At 43.0% G+C, this 20887-nt stretch overlaps 1 protein-coding gene across 1 annotated transcript in view; it reads left to right on the plus strand.

Annotated features, from left to right (window-relative positions):
* Positions 1–20887, plus strand: part of CDH4 (cadherin 4) — a 710466-nt gene that overhangs the window by 513112 nt on the left and 176467 nt on the right. The window contains exon 4 of the mRNA XM_064276304.1: positions 16969–16974. Coding sequence (XP_064132374.1) covers positions 16969–16974 — 6 coding nt within the window. The remainder of the gene's footprint in view (positions 1–16968; positions 16975–20887) is intronic.

Below are 20887 nucleotides of genomic sequence, written 5' to 3' on the forward strand. Positions count from 1 at the left end.
GGAGAGGGGCAGAGACAGAGAGAGGGAGAGAGATATGAGAGAACGACATACAGAGAGAGACAGGGAGAAAGACACAGAGAGACAGACAGACAGAGACAGAGGGAGAGTCACAGGGACACAGAGCCCTTCACGTGGGCAGAGTTGTGTCACCCAGCCCTCCAGCCCTTCCCTCTGACTCAGTTTCCCTCTTGCCCCACCAGGGGATCAGTGGCCACAGGACAGGAAGGGGTGAGAGTCTACCTTCCCTGGGTCCTGAGAGGGTTCCCTCCGCCCTTCACACCCCAGCCTCCTCAGTACCCCATGCTCACCCCAAAATCCCAAGCGTTGGCTCTCACAGGTCTGGCGGGGACCCAGACGCTGTTCCCTCTCTCCAGCCCTGTGTTAGCAGCCATGTTGGTCTTAGGCTTAGAGGTGGTGGGGGAGGGAGCCTGGGCCTGCTGCCCAAGCCACCTGCCTGCAGAGCCCCGGGAGAGGGAGAAGGTGTGCTGCGTCCTTGGTGTCAACATGAGGCCTTTGTGGACTTATGAGCATTGTGACGCCATGTGTGGTTCTCAGCACAGGAAACCACGTTGGCTGAAGCAGGCAAGGTGGCATTCCCCAGTGTCCATGGGTACCCACCCTGAAAGGGGCCCATGGGGAGTAAAGAGTTAGACAGTTGAACAGATTCCTTTATATAGATTTTCCCAGGACCTTCCAAACATGGTTCGTGAACTTCTGAGTGGGAAAACCTCTGCACATTTCCCCAACCTTGTTTGACTAAGGAACCCTTCCTCATGGGACACCTTGCAAAACAAGTATTCCAAGGAAGCCACTTTGAGAAACCAGTGGCCTGGCTGGAGGATTTTGTTTTGTTTTCTGCTTTTGGTTATAAACAAAGTAGAGGTGGTTGGGATTAGGGAAGAGAAGGAGGTGGCACTGGTGGAGCCATCTTTACCATAAGCAATGAGCTGTTTTTCAAAAGTTGATCCCATCAGGAATGTAGGTCTTAAAGCACCCTCCAGGGTCTGGATGGAATGCATAAATATCACTATCCCAGGCATTAGGGAACTGAAATGGACTGGTATTGGCCATTTGGAATCAGACAATCATATAGTGTACTATGCTGGGAATGACACCTTGAAGAGGAATGGTGTTGCATTCATCGTCAAAAAGAACATTTCAAGATCTATCCTGAAATACAGTGCTGTCAGTGATAGGATAATATCGATACACCTACAAGGAAGACCAGTTAATATGACTATTATTCAAATTTACGCATCAACCACTAAGGCCAAAGATGAAGAAATAGAAGATTTTTATCAGCTGCAGCAGTCTGAAATTGATCAAATGTGCAATCAGGATGGATTGATAATTACTGGTGATTGGAATGTGAAAGTTGGAAATAAAGAAGAAGGATCAGTAGTTGGAAAATATAGCCTTGGTGATAGAAACAATGCCGGAGATCGAATGATAGAATTTTGCAAGACCAACGACTTCTTCATTGCGAATACCTCTTTCACCAACATAAACGGTGACTATACACGTGGACCTCACCAGATGGAACACACAGAAATCAAATTGACTGCATCTGTGGAAAGAGACGATGGAAAAGCTCGGTATCATCAGTCAGAACAAGGCCAGGGGCCGACTGTGGAACAGACCATCAATTGCTCATATGCAAGTTCAAGCTGAAACTGAAGAAAATCAGAGCAAGTGCTCAAGAGCCAAAATAATGCCCTCAAGTATATCCCACCTGAATTTAGAGACCATCTCAAGAATAGATTTGACACATTGAACACTAGTGACCGAAGACCAGACGAGCTGTGGAAGAACATCATCCATGAAGAAAACAAGAGATCACTGAAAAGACAGGAAAGAAAGAAAAGACCAAGATGGATGTCAGAGGAGACTCTGAAACTTGCTCATGAACATCGAGCAGCTAAAGCAAAAGGAAGAAATGATGAAGTAAAAGAACTGCACAGAAGATTTCAAAGTGAGGCTCAAGAAGACAAAGTAAAGTATTATAATGACGTGCAAAGAGCTGGAGATGGAAAACCAAAAAGGAAGAACACACTCAGTGTTTCTCAAGCTGAAAGAACTGAAGGAAAAATTCAAGCCTCGAGTTGCAATAGTGAAGGATTCTATGGGGAAAATATTAAACGATGCAGGAAGCATCAAAAGAAGATGGAAGGAATACACAGAGTCATTATACCAAAAAGAATTAGTTGATGTTCAACCATTTCAAGAGGTAGCATATGATCAGGAACCAATGGCACTGAAGGAAGAAGTCCAAGCTGCTCTGAAGGCATTGGCAAAAAATAAGGCCCCAGGATTTGACAGAATAGCAATTGAGATGTTTCAACAAATGGATGCAGTGCTGGAGATGCTCACTCATCTATGCCAAGAAATATAGAAAACAGCTTCGTGGACAACTGACTGGAAGAGATCCATATTTATGCCTATTCCCAAGAAAGGTGATCCAACTGAATGTGGAAATTATAGAACAATATTAATATCACACGCAAGCAAAAATTTTGCTGAAGATCATTCAAAAACGTCTGCAGCAGTATATTGACAGGGAACTGCCAGAAATTCAGGCCGGTTTCAGAAGAGGACGTGGAACCAGGGATATCATTGCTGATGTCAGATGGATCCTGGCTGAAAGCAGAGAATACCAGAAGGATGTTTACCTGTGTTTTATTGACTATGCAAAGGTATTCAACTTTGGGGATCATAATGAATTATGGATCACATTGCTAAGAATGGCAATTCCAGAACACTTAATTGTGCTCATGAGGAACCTTTACATAGATCAAGAGGCAATTGTTCAGACAGAACAAGGGGATACTGAATGGTTTAAAGTCAGGAAGGATATGCATCAGGGTTGTATCCTTTCACCATACCTATTCGATCTGTATGCCGATCAAACAATCTGAGAAGCTAGGGTATATGAAGAAGAATGGGGCATCAGGACTATAGGAAGACTCATTAACAACCTGCGTTATGCAGATGACACAACCTTGCTTACTGAAAGTGAAGAGGACTTGAAGCACTTACTAATGAAGATCAAAGACCACAGCCTTCAGTATGGATTGCACCTCAACATAGAGAAAACAAAAGTCCTCACAACTGGATCAATGACCAACATCGTGATAAACGGAGAAAAGTTTGAAGTTGTCAAGGATTTCATTTTACTTGGATCCACAATCAACACCCATGGAAGCAGAAGTCAAGAAATCAAAAGACACATTGCATTAGGTAAATATGCTGCAAAGGACCTCTTTAAAGTGTTGAAGAGCAAAGATATCACCTTGAAGACTAAGGTGCGCCTGACCCCAGGCATGGTATTTTCAATTGCATCATATGCATGTGAAAGCTGGACAACGAATAAGAATTGACGCCTTTGAATTGTGGTGTTGGCGAAGAGTATTGAATATACTATGGACTGCCAGAAGAACCAACAAATCTGTCTTGGAAGAAGTACAACCAGAATGCTCCTTGGAAGCAAGGATGGCAAGAGTGCCTCTTACATACTTTGGATATGTTGTCAGGAGGGATCAGTCCCTGGAGAAGGACATCATGCTTGGCAGAGTACAGGGTCAGCGGAAAAGAGGAAGACCCTCAACGAGCTGGACTGACACAGCGGCTGCGACAATGAGCTCAAACATAACAACGATTTTAAGGATGGCTCAGGACCAGCAGTATCTCATTCTGTTGTGCATAGGGTCGCTATAAGTCGGAACTGACTCAACGGTACCTAACAACAACAACGGGGTCCGGTGAACAGCAGAACCTGCTTCCAACAGCAGTGGCTCCTTCTAAGGAAACCTGTCCCCCCAAATCATGAGCCTCAGCATGCAGATGCTGAGAAGATACAAGACAGGTGGAGGTGGGCTTTTTTAATCTCTCCAGAGTGGCCATCACACGCCAAACCCAGCGAGACCTCCATAAGCAAGCCCCGTCCCCAGAGGCAGGCAGGATGCAGTCAGCAGCCTGCAGACACCATCCCACAGCAGGCGGGGCTCCCCTGAGGTGTGTGGGGGAGGTTGCAGGGCAGGGCACTCCCTGGTCTTCCTGTAACTGGACCAGAATTGCCCAAGTCCCTGGCTGCAGAAACGTACCTTGTAACCAAGAGTGAGCTACTTCCAGCCCACTGGTGCCTCAGATGTTGTTGTTGGGTGCTGTCAAGTCTATTTCAACTCATGGCCGCCCCAAGTAACAGAGTAGAACTGCCCCATAGGGTTTTCTAAGCTGTCATCTTTTCAGGAGCAGACTGCCAGATCTTTCTTCTGCAGAGCTCCTGAGTGGGTTCCCTCCAGCCTGTTGAAGCCTCGGACAGAATGCGTTAATGGAAACTATGATGACACTTTGTGTTAGGCATGTTTCTGAGGAGGTTTCTGATGCATTTGCCACTGGTCCACGTTAAGTACGCACGGCAGTGATTACAATTAGACAGCCTGCAGCACCAGTGTGCTCCGCCCTTCAGCTGGTGTGGCCCAGGAGGCATGGGATTCCAGCAGAGCCTCAGAGCACCCTGGATATCGCCATGGGGTCACTAGGGGGTATGACCATGCGTGTAGCAGGCAGAGGCTCCCAGCCCACAGGACCTGGTCTTTCTCCTACACATCACTTTCCTTCATGGTTGATGGCCCCCTTGTTGTTGTTGGGTGCTGTCAAGTTAATTCTAACACATGCGCACGTGTTACACAGTAGGACTGCCCCACAGGGTTTCCAAGGCTATAATCTTAACAGAAGCAGACCGCCACATCTTTCTTCCACGGAGCAGCTGGTGGGGTCAAACCACCAACCTTTCAGTTAGCAGATGAGCGCTTAACCATTGCACCACCAGGGCTCCTTGTTGGCTGCCTGTTCTCTCTTCTATAAAGCCAAAACTCCCATTCCTGACTTTCTAGGACCCCCATGATATATTACTTAACAAAGCTTGTATTTCAGGTGTGCCACATGCCAAGCCTTGTCCTAAATGACGTGGACTCTCCTCTTTCTCACACCAGCCCTAGGGCCAGGTGCAGTCGTCCGCCCCACCATAGTGATGAGGGTGCAGAGTGGTGGCCAGAGAGCCGCACCCGAGCCCTGCACTGTGAGAGAGAATAGGTGTTCTGGAGAGAAGTAAAAAATGATCTAGGTACGGCCAAGCCAGCGTGGCAAGGACTTGAAAGCAAGCCCTAGAGCCTAGCCACCCTGGCTATGGGTTTGAATCCTGTCTGCTCTACTTAGCAGCTGTGTGTTTGGGAACAAGTCATACAACCTCTCCGAGGTTTAGTATTTTTGGAAATAGGATAAGTACCTACCACCTAGGGGTGTGGAGAGCATTATGGGATGTGAAATAAGAATCTACCACCTGGGGTTGTAGAGAGCATTACAGGAAATAGGACAAGTACCTACCACCTGGGGTTGTTGAGAACATTGTCACATGGGGTAAGTGCCTGCCACCTGGGGTTATTGAGAACATTTTGTCACATGAGGTAAGTGCCTACCACCTAGGGTTGTGGAGAGCGTTATGGGTTGTGGGATAAGTATCTACCACCTGGGGTTGTTGAGAACATTACATGAGGTTGGGCAGGTAGAGGGTTTGACAGGAACCCTACCCCACAGAGGACAAAAAATAGCAGCTCTTACTGGTGTCCTTGTCACAGTCCCAGGCCTTAGCAGCTGGTTTATTGATCGATGTATTGATTTATACCCATTAATTTATATTACTGCAGAGTGGATAGCATTGTTAATATCCTTTCTGGCACCGTAACAAGACTCCGGATTTCTCAGACTTTCTCCTCATCTTGTTGGAAGGGGGGAGGTGGTCCAGTTGAAGGCTTATTCACCCCAGATAAACAGAGGCAGCTGCAGGCTTTGAGGCCCAAACCCCAGGCCCCCAGGAGCCCTTTCCTGGGTATTCCAGCCCAGCCACTGTGTCCCGCCTCTGCATTTTCACACTACGGCCAGCATTACACCAAACAAGTGGTTACAGCTGCATTTCAACCACTTCCTGGGTAAGAAAACCGCCGCCTTCTGGCCAGGGACCATGTTTTCGACCTCAGAGGGGACTAAGGCTCAGGGACTCACAGTAACCCACTCAGCTGGGGACAGTGCAGCAGGAATTCTAACCCATGCTCATAGTCACTGCACACCCTGCCGTGGAGGTGCTGGGCATTGACCAAGCTGGGTGGCTGGTACTCAGGCGTGTCCTGTGTATTTGAAATATGATCAAAATGTCTCAAATCGTACAACGACTCAGTGGTCAGTATTACGAGCAAGAGGGCAACAGTGCCATGACAGTATGTAAGGGGGCACGGTCTTGTTCTAGCAAAGAGAAGACCCCAGCCTCAGATTGAAAATGAAAGTTTGTCTTTTTCCTAAATGGATCACAGGATGGGAGCTGGCAGTGCCCCTCCACCACTAACTGGGTAACCACACAGTCTGGGCACAATCCCAGGCTCCCTGTACACAATCCATCCCAGAGGGTCCCTTCAGGAATTGTTTTGTGGCTGTCGGAAACAGGAGGGTACTGGTCATACTCAGGTAGACGAGGGAAGGGAGGTTTGTGGTCATAACTCAGGAAACTCCAAAAAGATTATTTGCAAAGAGTGCTGACAACATATATCTGAAAGGAGTCACAAGGTTCCCCAGGAAAGTTCCAAGATACTCTTATTTTTTCTGGACTTTAGCTTTCTTTCCTATTGACCTCATTATGAAAAAGCTGATTGTTCAGCTTCCATCTGGGAAGTGGGTAGGGAAGGTCTCCAAGAGGAAGCGTAATGGGAACAATGAGGTTGACAGCTGTTAGAAATAAGAAAACGAAATGAATCACAATCACGATACCTGAGAAGCAGAGGAGGAGAGAAGGAATCTTGTAATCAGACTGCCGCAAACAGTCGCTGGCAAGGAAGGTATTACAGTCCTCATTTTTACAGACTGTAAGATTTTTCCCCAAGTTGTGCAGTTTCAGCGCAGAAAACCTGGCTCCTAATCTGGTCATTTTTTAATGAATATTTTGTGCATCTGTTACGATCCAAGCACTGTCCCAGGTGCTGAAGATATAGCACTTGAACAGGACTAACAGCTCCCAGGAAACCCTGGTGGTGTAGTGGTTAAGTGCTACAGCTGCCAACCAAAAGGTCCGCAGTCTGAATCCACCAGGCGCTCCTTAGAAACTCTATAGGGCAGTTCTGCTCTGTCCTATAGGGTCACTATGAGTCAGAATCAACTCTATGGCAATGGGGTTTTTTTTGTTCATTTGTTTGAACATAGCTCCCAGGAGCCCTGGTGGTGCAACAGTTAAGCGCTCAACTGCCAACCAAAAGGTTCATGGTTGGAACCCACCCAGCGGCTCTGCGGAGAAAGACCTAGTGATCTGTTCCTGTAAATATTACGGCCTGCCCTATCACACAGGGTCGCTATGAGTCGGAATAGACTCTGCGGCACCTAACAAGACAAGACAATATAGCTCTCACCTAACCCTGGTGGTGCAGTGGTTAAGAGCTTGGCTGCTAACCAAAAGGTCTCCAGTTCAGATCCACCAGCTGCTCCTTGGAAACCCTGTGGGGCAGTTCTGCTCTGTCTTATAGGGTCATTATGGGTCAGAATCAACTCGATGACAACGGTTTGGTTTTGTTGTTGTTGTTCATGATGTTCATATCTGAAAGGCAGGCACATTGTAAACAGGAATGACAATGAAGGCATTCAGTTCATTCCCCAAACACCGTGCAGCCTCATCTGCACCTGGTACTGGGATTACAGCAATGAATGCAAACAACACCGTCCCTGTCCTTGTGGAGGTTACAGAGCAGTGAGGGAGGTGGACCATATACAAACAAGAAAACAAAGCATGGGAACATCATAACAGGGTGCCTGCAGGGCCCAGCAACAGAAGCAATAACTGGATGAAGCCCGCAGAGCTTTCAGGATGAAGGGGCTGGTTCTCTAGCGAGGGAAAATGGATGCATAATACACCAACATAGCATGGTAACTTAGCCTGCACTTTGGACCCATACTACTCGAGTAACCGTGAACAAGAAATGTTACGCTTCTTCACCTCACTTTCCCCATCTGTAAAATAGGTGCAATTATAGTATCAATGTCAAAATCTTGTTGTGAGGGTTAAAAAAAATGGAGACTCATGTTTCAGAAGGGCTAGGAAATTTGGAACAACCCTCCCCCCTAAAGATAACTGGGAGCACTGTACCAAAAAAAAAAAAAATCTAAAGGCATCAGAGGGCTAAGGAGGCAGTGAAGAATTACAGTGCTAATACCTATTAGAATCAAATTACCCAGAGACATGAGCCCAGCAGTGGTGTTTGTCTGCTCTGGAAGTGGATGATAAGCTAAAAACTGATCAGGTCTGTGACATCCTTATAGGACTAAGGGAGCAAAATGTGGAGTCTGTGGCCATCTGAAGCAGTCAGAAGCCTGTTAAATGACCACACCTGGGATCAAGAACCCAAAGATCTACACCTTAGAAGTTAAGGTAAAATAGAAGTACACATGATCTTACAGGACTGACACCAAACTTCAAATAATGCCAGTCTCTATAAACGGATTCACATGATGCCAGATTGCTAGTGTCCCTAGTTGCCTGTCAAAAGCCAATGTAAATCTTCTCTGGTAGAAGGTATCATTCCAGGCCTCCATTTTTTTTTTTTTTTTTTAATATTCCTTCATATAAAATGTCTAGCACTCAACTGAAAATAACTGGGCACATGAGGCAGCAAGAAAATATAAATGAAAATCAGGAGAGGATATCAGGCATAAACCAAAAAAAAAAAACTGCTGTCATTGAGTCTATTCCAACTCATAGTGACCCTATAGGTCAGAGTAGACCTGCTTCATAGGGTTTCCAAGGAGCAGCTGGTAGATATGAACTGCCAGCCTTTTTGGCTCACAGCCATAGCGTGCCATGGCTCTTAACCACTGTGCCACCAGGGCCCCTTATCAGGCATAAATTTTATAATAACTACGTTTACTATAAAAAAATGTACAATTTTTTGACAGAGAATTGGAAAATATAAAAAAAGAACTAATTGGACACTTTAGAACTGTAAATACCAAACATAATTAAGAGCTAGATACGTGTGTGTGTGTGTGCAGATTAGACACAGTTAAAGAGAGAACTAGTGAAGCAAAAAAAATCAAAAAACTATTCAGGCTAAAGTATGAAGAGCTGTACAAAAGGAAAATGAATACAGGAGAAAGGTAAGAGATATTGGAGATATGGTAAGAAGGTCTAATGTATCTGTGTTTGGAATCTTAAGAGAGATAAAATGAAGCAGAAGTAATATTTTATAAGATAACGGCAGAAAATATTTCAAAACCGACAACAGACATCGAGGCATAGATTCAAAAAACCCTGTAAACTCAAAGAAGGACATAAAGGAAATTATCTTAGTCACTTCATGGTGAAAATTAAAGTCAAAGAAAAATCTTGAGAGCAAACAGAGCAAAAAGACAGCTTTCCATCAAAGGACTAACAATTAGACTGTCAGCTAACTTCTAAACAAGAATTATGGAGGCCAGAAGACAATAGAATGGTATTTTTAAAGTAATAAAAGAAGAAAAAAATTGTCATCATAGAACTCTATTACCCAATAAAAATATCCTTCAAGAAGTAAAGTTGAATAAAAATATTTTCAAATAAACAAAAACTGGAAGAATATTCCACAAGTTGTGTTTTTAAGACAAAAATAAAATGATTTGAGGTGAAAAGTTAAGAAATGCAGGAAAAAATGAAGAACCATGAAAAGATTAAGTAGATAGGGAATATAAATGAATAATGACTGTTATATTTTGTGGGATTTGAAATAAGTGATTCCAATTCACAGTGGCTTAAGATTTGAGAGAGGATAAATGGAGTTAAAGGGATTTAAAATATTTGCATTGTCGCAGAAGATAATTTAAATACTGAATTAATATTATACTTTGATAAGACAAATCCTTGTCTTATCTTGCTGTAAAGGAAAAGCTATAAGGTTCTGGAAAATCACTTAAAAAAGAATCATAAGATTGCGTAAGTTCTAAGCTAATAAATGGAAAAATTGAATAATAAAAATTACCAATCCAAAAAAATGCAAGCAAAGAGAAAGAGGGGCTTAGAATAGATGGGTAATATATTTCTCTTTGGTTCAAGTAGTAGAGATACAAATTACATATATATTGTAAATATATTAATAATTATATTAAATATAAACACATCAATGTTCCAATTAAAAGAAAAAACACTGACAGATTGGATGAAGAAACAGTTCAACTATATGCAGTTTACAAAAGATATGCCTAAAAAGTATAAGGACAGAGAAAAGGTAAAAGGAAAAGGATAGGAGAAAATACCATGCAAATACCAATCAAAAGAAAGCTGATAGTGGCCCTGTTGTTGTTAGGTGCCATCAAGTCAGTTGCTGTTAATACCAGACAAACTAGACTCTAAGGCAAAGAGCATCATAAATATAAAGAGGAACACTTTATAATGATAAGCACTTCAATTCACCAAGAAGGTATAAGAATCATAAATTTGTGTGTGCTTAATAGTACAACTTCAAAATATTTAAGCAAAAATTGATAGAACTAAAAGAAGAAATAAACATGCAATTAGTGGCAATTTTTACAAAAAACTCTCAGTAAGAATAGAACAAGCAGACAAAATATCAGTAAGGAAATAGAAGATTAGAGCTGTGCAATTAGCAAGTTTGTCCTTACCAAGACACATAAAACACAGGACCCAACCACTACGAAATACACATTATTTTCAAATACACACATAACATTTTTAAAATTAACCAGGTACTGAGCTTTCAAATAAGCCTCAAGATATTGCAAAGGTTTAAAATCAAAACATAGTTTGCTTTCTGAACACAGAGCAATTAGGCTAGAAATCAATAAAAAAGATAACCCAGTGCCATCGAGTCGATTCCGACTCATAGCAACCCTATAGGACAGAGTAGAACTGCCCCATAGGGTTTCCAAGGAGTGCCTGGTGGATTCGAACTGCTGAATAAAAAAGATATAACTGGAAAATCCCCCTGTATTTCAAAGTTAGGTAAAAGCCACCTGAATAACCCATGGATAGAAAAGAAATCACATGGAAATTAGAGAATATTTTGACCTGAATAATAACACTAGTAGGATGCAGCTAAAGTCATGCCCAGATGAAAAATGTTGTTGTTGTTAGGTGCCGTCGAGTTGATTCCAACTCATAGTGACCCTATGTACAACAGAACTAAATACTGCCCAGTCCTGCGTCTTCCTCGCAGTCGTTGCTATGTTTGAACCCATTGCTGTCAGTCCATCTCATTGAGGATCTTCCTCTTCTTCACTGACCCTCTACTTTATCAAGCATGATGTCCTTCTCCAGGGACTGGTCCCTGATAATATGTCCAAAGAGTGTGAGACAAAGTCTTGCCATCCTCACTTCTAAGGAACAGTCTGACTGTACTTTTTCCAAGACAGATTTGTTTGTTTTTCTGGAAGTCCATGGTATATTCAATATTTTTTACCACCAACACCATAATTCAAAGGCATCAATTCTTCTTTGGTCTTCCGTATTCATTGTCCAGCTTTCGCATGCATATGAGACAATCAAAAATACTAAGATGTCCTTAAAGTGATATCTTGGCTTTTCAACACTTTAAAGGGGTCTTTCGTGCTAGATTTTCCCAATGCAATACGTCATTTAATTTCTTGATTGCTGCTTCCATGGGTGTTGGTTGTGAATCCAAGTAAAATGGAATCTTTGAGAACTTCAGGCTTTTCTCCATTTATCATGATTGCTTATTAGTCCAGTTGTGAGAATTTTTGTCTTCTTTATTTTTAGGTGTAATCCATACTGAAGGTTGTAGTCCTTTGATCTTCATCAGTAAGTACTTCAAGTCCTGTTCACTTTCAGCAAGCAAGGTCGTGTCATCCACGTATTGCAGGCTGTTAATGAGCCTTCCTCCAATCCTGATGCTCCGTTCTTCTTCATATAGTCCGGCTGCTCATGGAATTCAGATGGAAATGCTTAGCCTTAAATGCATATATTAGAAAATTAGTGATCTAAGTTTTCATCTCAAAAAATTATGAAGAGAACAGGAAATGAAACCCAAGCAAGGTAGAAAGAAGGAAATAGTCAAAACAAGAAGAGAAAATAATGAAATAAAAAATAATAGAATCAATGAAGGCAGACGTTAGTCCATTAAATAGACTGGTCAGACCAAGCAAGGAAAAGGTGGAAGCTACAAATGATTCATATCAGGAATGAAGAGGCTACCAAGACCAATCTTACAGACATTAAGAGGATCATTTCAGAATATTATGAAAAATTTATAACAATTTATTTGAAAATATACATTAAATGGATAATATCCTAAAAAAACACAAGCTACAAAAACTCTAACACAAGAAGAAAGGGAAAATATGAACCATTTTGATGCTACAAACAAAATCAAAATCTTTGTCACAAAGAAACACTCACAGCTTGATGGCTTCAAGGGTAAATCCTACCCAAGAAATAAAGAGGAGTTAAAACTAATCGTTTATAAACTTGTCCAGGGAGTAAAAGAAGGAGAATCGCTGCCCAAACTGTCTTTGCCCCAAACCTGACAGGAGCCATGTCCAAATCCCAACCTGAACCGTGTCTGGAACTGACAGGAACCACGTTCAAAACCAGCAAGAAGTTCACCCAGTATGGTCAGGAACCTCGTCCAAAACCAGCAAGAACTGTGTCCAAAAACATTGAGAGAGAGGTTAATTATAAGCCAATCTGACTCCTAAATAGATGCAAAAACCAAAGAAAAATACTAACAACCTTGAATCCAGCCATGTTGACTTATGATAATATGTATGGATTTGTGTGAAGAATGCAGGCAAGAAAAAGATGAGAATAAATAAACCTTATTTATAGCTAATATGAATACGAACATAAAAAATCAGAAAGAGCTTGCAGATAAGTTGTTAGAATTAATATGTGAGTTTAGCAAGGGTGCTCAGTTATAAAAGCAATTGTCCTGTGTATCAGCAAATGTTAGAAAGTGAAGTCTGCACAAGATCTGGTTATGATAGCATTAAAAATGATCATATACCTAGGAATAAGCCTAACAAAAAATGTACAAGACCTTTACGTATTATTGAGGAAAATTAATGAAGACCATTAAAAATAGGGGAAGTATGCCCCTGGTCTTTTCGATGACCTCTTGCTTTCTTCATGTGTGATGTCTTTGATGTCATTCTACAACTCGTCTGGTCTTCGGTCACTAGTGTTCAATGTGTCAAATCTATTCTTCAGATGATCTCTAAATTCAGGTGGGATATACTCAAGGTCATATTGGATGTCAGAGAAGACTCTGAAACTTGCTCTTGAATGTCGAGCAGCTAAAGCAAAAGGCAGAATTGATGAAGTAAAAGAACTGCACAGAAGATTTCAAAGGGCGGCTAGAGAAGACAAAGTATTATAATGACATGTGCAAAGAGCTGCAAACGGAAAACCAAAAGGGAAGAACATGCTCAGCGTTTCTCAGACTGAAAGAACTGAAGAAAAAATTCAAGCCTCGAGTTGCAATAGTGAAGGATTCTATGGGGAAAATATTAAACGATGCAGGAAGCATCAAAAGAAGATGGAAAGAATACACAGAGTCATTATACCAAAAAGAATTAGTCGATGTTCAACCATTTCAAGAGGTGGCACATGATCAGGAACTGATGGTACCGAAGGAAGAAGTCCAAGCTGCTCTGAAGGCATTGGCGAAAAACAAGGCTCCAGGAATTGATGAAATATCAATTGAGATGTTTCAACAAACAGATGCAGCACTGGAGGTGCTCACTTGTCTATGCCAAGAAATATGGAAGAGAGCTTCCTGGCCAAATGACTGGAAGAGATCCATATTTATGCCTATTCCCAAGAAAGGTGATCCAACCGAATGTGGAAATTATAGAACAATATCATTAATATCACACGCAAGCAAAATTTTGCTGAAAATCATTCAAAAACGACTGCAGCAGTATATTGATAGGGAACTGCCAGAAATTCAGGCCAGTTTCAGAAGAGGATGTGGAACCAGGGATATCATTGCTGATGTCAGATGGATCCTGGCTTTCATGGATCCTGGCTGAAAGCAGAGAATACCAGAAGGATGTTTACCTGTGTTTTATTGACTATGCAAAGGCATTTGTGTGGATCATAACGAATTACGGATAACGTTGCGAAGAATGGGAATTCCAGAACACTTAATTGTGCTCATGAGGAACCTTTACATAGATCAAGAGGCAGTTGTTCCGACAGAACAAGGTGACACTGAGTGGTTTAAAGTCAGGAAAGGTGTGTGTCAGGGTTGTATCCTTTCACCATACCTATTCAATCTGTATGCTGAGCAAATAATCCGAGAAGCTGGACTATATGAAGAAGAACGGGGCTTCAGGATTGAAGGAAGACTCATTAACAACCTGCGTTATGCAGATGACACAACCTTGCTTACTGAAAGTGAAGAGGACTTGAAGCACTTACTAATGAAGATCAAAGACCGCAGCCTTCAGTATGCATTGCACCTCAACATAAAGAAAACAAAAGTCCTCACAACTGGATCAATGACCAACATCATGATAAACGGAGAAAAGATTGAAGTTGTCAAGGATTTCATTTTACTTGGATCCACAATCAACACCCATGGAAACAGCAGTCAAGAAACCAAAAGACACATTGCATTAGGTAAATCTGCTGCAAAGGACCTCTTTAAAGTGTTGAAGAGCAAAGATGTCACCTTGAAGACTAAGGTGCACCTGACCCAAGCCATGGTATTTTCAATCGCATCGTATGCATGTGAAACCTGGACAATGAATAAGGAAGATCTAAGAAGAATTGACGCCTTTGAATTGTGGTGTTGGCGAAGAATATTGAATATTCTATGGACCACCAGAAGAACGAACAAATCTGGCTTGGAAGAAGTACAACCAGAATGCTCCTTGGAAGCAAGGATGGCGAGAGTGCCTCTTACATACTTTGGATATGTTGTCAGGAGGGATCAGTCCCCGGAGGAAGACATCATGCTTGGCAGAGTACAGGGTCAGCGGAAAAGAGGAAGACCCTCAACGAGGTGGACTGACACAGCGGCTGCAACAGTGGGCTCAAGCATAACAACGATTGTGAGGATGGCTCACGACCGGGCAACATTTCGTTCTGTTGTGTATAGAGTGGCTATGAGTCAGAACCGACTCGACGGCACCTAACAACAACAACAACATGCCCCTGGTGGCACAGTGATTAGGCACTTGGCTGCTAACCAAAAGGTCAGCAATTTGAACCCATCAGCAGATGAATACCCGTAAAGATTACAGCCTAGGAAACCCTATGGGGCAGTTCTACTCTGTCTTATAGGGCCTCTATGAGTTGGGACTAACTCGACGGTACACAACAATAACATGCCACATTCATGACTTGGAAATTGTAAAGTTATCGCTTTCACCCAAATTTTTCTGTAAAGAGTCAGCACAATTCCAATAAAATCTCCAGCATTTGTTTTGCCTGCTTACCTTCAGAAAGGTAAAGAGCTGATTTTAAAAGTTTAACGAGAAGTGCGAAGAACCAAGAGTAGCCTAGAACAACAGAAAGGTGGAGGCCTTGCTCTTTCAGCGTCCAGACTTTCTGTCCAGCTACAGCTGGATCTCTCAACCGGCCTTGTTGACATTCTGGGCTGGATAATTCTTTGGTGTGGGGCTGTCCTGGACGTTGTAGGATATTTAGCAGCATCCCTAGTCTCCACCCACTAGATGCCAGTAGCTCCCGTGCTCGCGCGCACACACACACACAGTTGTGACAACCAAAACTCCAGTCATTGACAGACTTTGCCTGGAGAACAAAATCGCACCAGTTGAGAAGCTCTGAACACAGTCATTAAAGCGATGTGTTTTCCTGAACTGAATCTAAGCCCTGAGACTACCTTGTAGCTAAATAACAGGTTGGCTCACAAAATAATGAAAATCACCCCTGAGCACTCTGCTTCTTTTAAAAAAATCACCTTTATGAGGCCAAATGGTCAACAATTACTTTAAAACTAAGATGAGAAGGTATGAGGGGGAGGGGAGCTAGATTAATGGAAACAGAACAACCAGGATGGAAACAATGAAAATGTTCATATATTTTGAAGAACATAACCAATGTCACTGAACAATTTGTGTAGAAATTGTTCAATGGGAATGAAAACTGCTGTGTAAACCTTCACCAAAAACACAATAAAGTACTATTTAAAAAAATAAATAAACCACTGTGGAGCCAGGCACTGGAAGAAAAAAAAAACTATGTGGTTTCAGTGCGAAGACGAGCAGATAAATCAATGGAACAGAACTTAGAGCTCAGAGAAAATAGTTTTTTTAATCAGCTTTATTGAGGTATAACCTTCATACAGTCAGATTCCCTTCCTTTACTTATACAGCTTGATGCACTTTGTTAAACGTACACAGGGCAGACACGTGATGTTTTATGAATGGCACAGAAGAGCCGGGGTCAGCAAACCACAGCCCATGGAAAAATCTACTTGCCACCTTTTTTTATTTCCTGCAAACCAAGAATGGATTTTACATTTTGAAATGATTGCGTGGCTACATAAGTAAAAATAATAATTGTCATGTCAGCTCTGACCCATGGCAACCCCACGTGTGTCAGAGTAGAACTGTGCTCCACAGGAGTTTCAATGGCTGATTTTTTGGAAGTAGATTGCCAGCCCTTTCTTCCAAGATGCCTCTGGGTAGACTCAACTGCCAGCCTTTTTTGGGTTGGCAGCCAAGTGCATTACCCGTTTACACCTCCCAGGGACATAAGTATCTACATAATCTCCTCGATTTTGCCTCAGGACCTGCAAAGCCTGAAATATCTACTATCTGGACCTTTGAGAAAAAGTCCACCAGCCCTGCTATCGAGTAAGGGAGGAAGGATTGTCTGTTCAACATCGTCTGTTCAACATCCCCACGGGCTAGCCTGTGAAAAAGCCTGAAAGGACCCGACCCCACACCCCCAAATATCAGCCCCAGGTGAGTTGTGAATCTAAATGTGAAAGGCAGGACAGTGCGCAGTCCAGAAGGAAACGCAGCAGCGTACGTGATCGCTGACATCGGGGTGCAGACGCTGTCTTACGGGTGACTCACAACGTGTGCAGGAGAAGATCGATAAATCTGACTTCATTAAAATAAGAACTTCTGCTCGTCAAAACCAAGTTTAAGGAAGTGAAAAGATTTGCCAGAGGGTGGGAAAAGATATTTGCAACCGTTAACACCTAATTGGCAAAGAGCTCACATCCAGAAGGTATTTGTTTTGTTTTTCTTGTTGTTGTGAGTTGCGTTCAGGTCGGCGCTGACTCGTAGTGAGCCTATGCACAACAGAAAGAAACCTTGCCCAGTCCTGCTTCATCTTCACAATTGTTGACATGTTTGAGTCCATTTTTGCGGCTACTGTGTATTCTGAGTGCCTTCCAGCCTAGGGGGCTCATCTTCTAGCACCGTATCAGACAGTGTTCTGTTGTGATCCATAGGGTTTTCACTGACTTATTTTCAGAAGTAGATCCCCAGGCCTTTCTGCCCAGTCTGTCTTAGTCTGGAAGCTCTGCTGAGACCTGTCTACCATGAGTGACCCTGCTGGTATTTGAAATACTGGTGGCATAGCTTCCAGCATCACAGCAACACACAAGCCACCGCAGTAGGACAAACTGAAAGACAGGTGGTGGTCAAAATATATAAAGACCCCCAAATCACCACCCAAAGACAGCGCAATAGAGAAATGTGCAGAGAACATAAGCAGGCCCTTCACCTAAGAGGAGAGCTTAGTGGTTAAGAACCATGTAAGATGCATTTGGCCCCAGCAGGGCAGTGCAGATTACACGCAAAAATCAACCAGAACGGCCAACATTCAAAAGATTGACACTGTCAAGTGCTGGTGCGGTTAGACTTTTCATATACTCCTGCAAGGGTGGACACTGGTACAGCTACTTCGGATGTTTGCTGCTTTTATTTAAAGCTGACGATCTGTGTAGCTAGCTTTAGGTGTATGCCTGATAGAAATACGTGCACGTGGATACCAAGAGAGCTGTACCAGCACGTTTATAGAATCATTGGACCTAAATAGAATCTGGAAGCAACCCAATTGTCCATCACCGTTAAGACCAAAAGCAAATCCTGTTTACACAGAGTCAGGTCCAACTTATGGCGACCCCATGTGTGTCAGAGTAAAACTGCTCCAAAGGATTTTCAACGGCAGTAATCTTATGGACATAGATTGCCAGGCCTTTCTTCCACAGTGCTGCTGGGTGGGTTCAAACTGCTGTCCTTTTGGTTAGTAGCTGAGCACCGACGGTTTGCACCCCCCCCCCAGGGAACCTCCGTCACTATTAGAGTGGATAATCACGTCGTGGTGGACCCATACAGAGGAATGTTTTGTGGCAGTAGAATGAGCAAGGCCCAGCTGGAATCCACGAGATAGATGAGCCTCACAATTGTGTTAGTGAGGAAAAGAAGCCAGGCACACACAGACCAGTCGGATTCCATTCACAGCAAATCCGATCACGAGCAACAATCAAGTGTAGTTCAGCTACAGTATAACGTCAGGTTGCTGTTTTTGGGTGCCATCGTGTCCATTCCCACTTAGCGACCCTATAGGTCAGAGTAGAACTGCCCCATAGGGCTTCCTAGGCTGTAGTCTTTATGGGAACAGATGGCCAGGTCTTTTCTCCCACGGAGCTGCTCGTGCGATCAAACCACCAACCTTTCTGTTAGCAGCCGAGCGCTTAACCATTGCACAACCAGTGCTCCTCCCATTAAGATTAACCCAAACCAAAAACCCATTGCCATCAAGTTGATTCCGACTCATAGCGACCCTATAGGACAGAGTAGAACTGCCCCATAGCAGTTCCAAGGAGCGGCTGGTGGATTCGAAGTATCGACCTTTTGATTAAGCAGCCGAGCTCTTAACCACTGCGCCACCAGGGCTCCCCCATAAAGATTACAGCCTAGAAAACCCTATGGGGCAGTTTTACTCTGTCACCTAAGCTCGCTGCGAGTCAGAATCAACTCCATGGCACCTGACGACAACAGTCTTTACGGCAGCAGATCACCAGGCCTTTTCTCTCGGGAACCACTGGTGGGTTGGAACTGCTGTCCTCTACATTACCAGCCAAGCACTTAACTGCTGCACCACCGGGGCTCGTTAGGGTCAGGATAGAGTTACCTTTTTTTTTTTTTAATAACTTTTATTGTGCTTTAAGTGAAAGTTTACAAATCAAGTCAGTCTCTCACATATAAACTTATATACACCTTACTCCATACTCCCATTTACACTCCCCCTAATGAGCCAGCCCGCTCCCTCCTTCCAGTCTCTCCTTTTGTGACCTTTTGCCAGTTTCTAACCCCCTCTACCCTCCCATCTCCCCTTCAGACAGGAGATGCCAACATAGTCTCAAGTGTCCACATGGTGCAAGTAGCTCAATCCTCATCAGCATCTCTCTCCAACCCATTGTCCAGTCCAATCCATGTCTGACAAGTTGGCTTCGGGAATGGTTCCTGTCCTGGGCCAACAGAAGGTTTGGGGACCCTGACTGCCGGGGTCCTTCTAGTCTCAGTCAGACCATTAAGTCTGGTCTTTTTATGAGAATTTGGGGTCTGCACCCCACTGTTCTCCTGCTCCCTCAGGGGTTCTCTGTTGTGTTCCCTGTCAGGGCAGTCACTGGTTGTGGCCGGGCACCATCTAGTTCTTCTGATCTCAGGATGATGTAGTCTCTAGTTCACATAGCCCTTTCTGTCTCTTGTGAGCTTGGTGTTCTTCATTCTCCTTGGATCCAGGTGGGTTGAGACTCATTGATGCATCTTAGATGGCCACTTGTTAGCGTTTAAGACCCCAGATGCCACACTTCAAAGTGGGATGCAGAATGTTTTCTTAATAGATTTTATTTTGCCAATTGACTTAGATGTCCCTTGAAGCCATAGTCCCCAAACCCCTTCCCCTGCTTTGCTGGCACCTTCAAAGCATTCAGTTTATTCAGGAAACTTCTTTGCTTTTGGTTTAGTCCAGTTGTGTTGACCTCCCCTGTATTGAGTGTTGTCCTTCCCTTCACTTAAAGTAGGTCTCATCTACTATCTAATCAGTAAATAACCCTCTCCCACACTCCCTCCCTGCCCCCTCTGGTAACCACAAAAGAATGTGTTCTTCTCAGTTTAAACTATTTCTCAAGATCTTTTAACAGTGGTCTTATACAATATTTGTCCTTTTGCAACTGACTAATTTCACTCAGCATAATGCCTTCCAGGTTCCTCCATATTATGAAATGTTTTGGATTCCTCACTGTTCTTTATCAATGCGTAGTATTCCGTTGTGTGAATATACCATAATTTATTTATCTATTCATCCATTAATGGACACCTTGGTTGCTTCCATCTTTTTGCTATTGTAAACAGTGCTGCAGTAAACATGGGTGTGCATATATCTGTTCGTGTAAAGGCTCTTATTTCTCTAGGATATATTCCGAGGAGTGGGATTGCTGGGTCATATGGTAGTTCTATTTCTAGCTTTTTAAGGAAATGCCAAATCGATTTCCAAAGTGGTTGTACCATTTCACATTCCCACCAGCAGTGTATAAGTGCTCCAATCTCTCCACATCCTCGCCAACATTTATTATTTTGTGTTTTTTGGATTAATGCCAGCCTTGTTGGAATGAGGTGGAATCTCATTGTAGTTTTAATTTGCATTTCTCTAATGGCTAAAAAAAAAAAAAAATGGCTAATGATCGAGAGCATTTCCTCATGTATCTGTTAGCAGCCTGAATGTCTTCTTTAGTGAAGTGCTTGTTCATGTCCTTTGCCCAATTTTTAATTGGGTTGTTTGTCTTTTTGTGGTTGAGTTTTAGAAGAATCATGTAGATTTTAGAGATCAGGCGCTGGTCGGAGATGTCGTAGCTGAAAA

This window comes from Loxodonta africana, chromosome 24, assembly GCF_030014295.1.
Source record: "Loxodonta africana isolate mLoxAfr1 chromosome 24, mLoxAfr1.hap2, whole genome shotgun sequence".
NCBI lineage: Eukaryota > Metazoa > Chordata > Mammalia > Proboscidea > Elephantidae > Loxodonta > Loxodonta africana.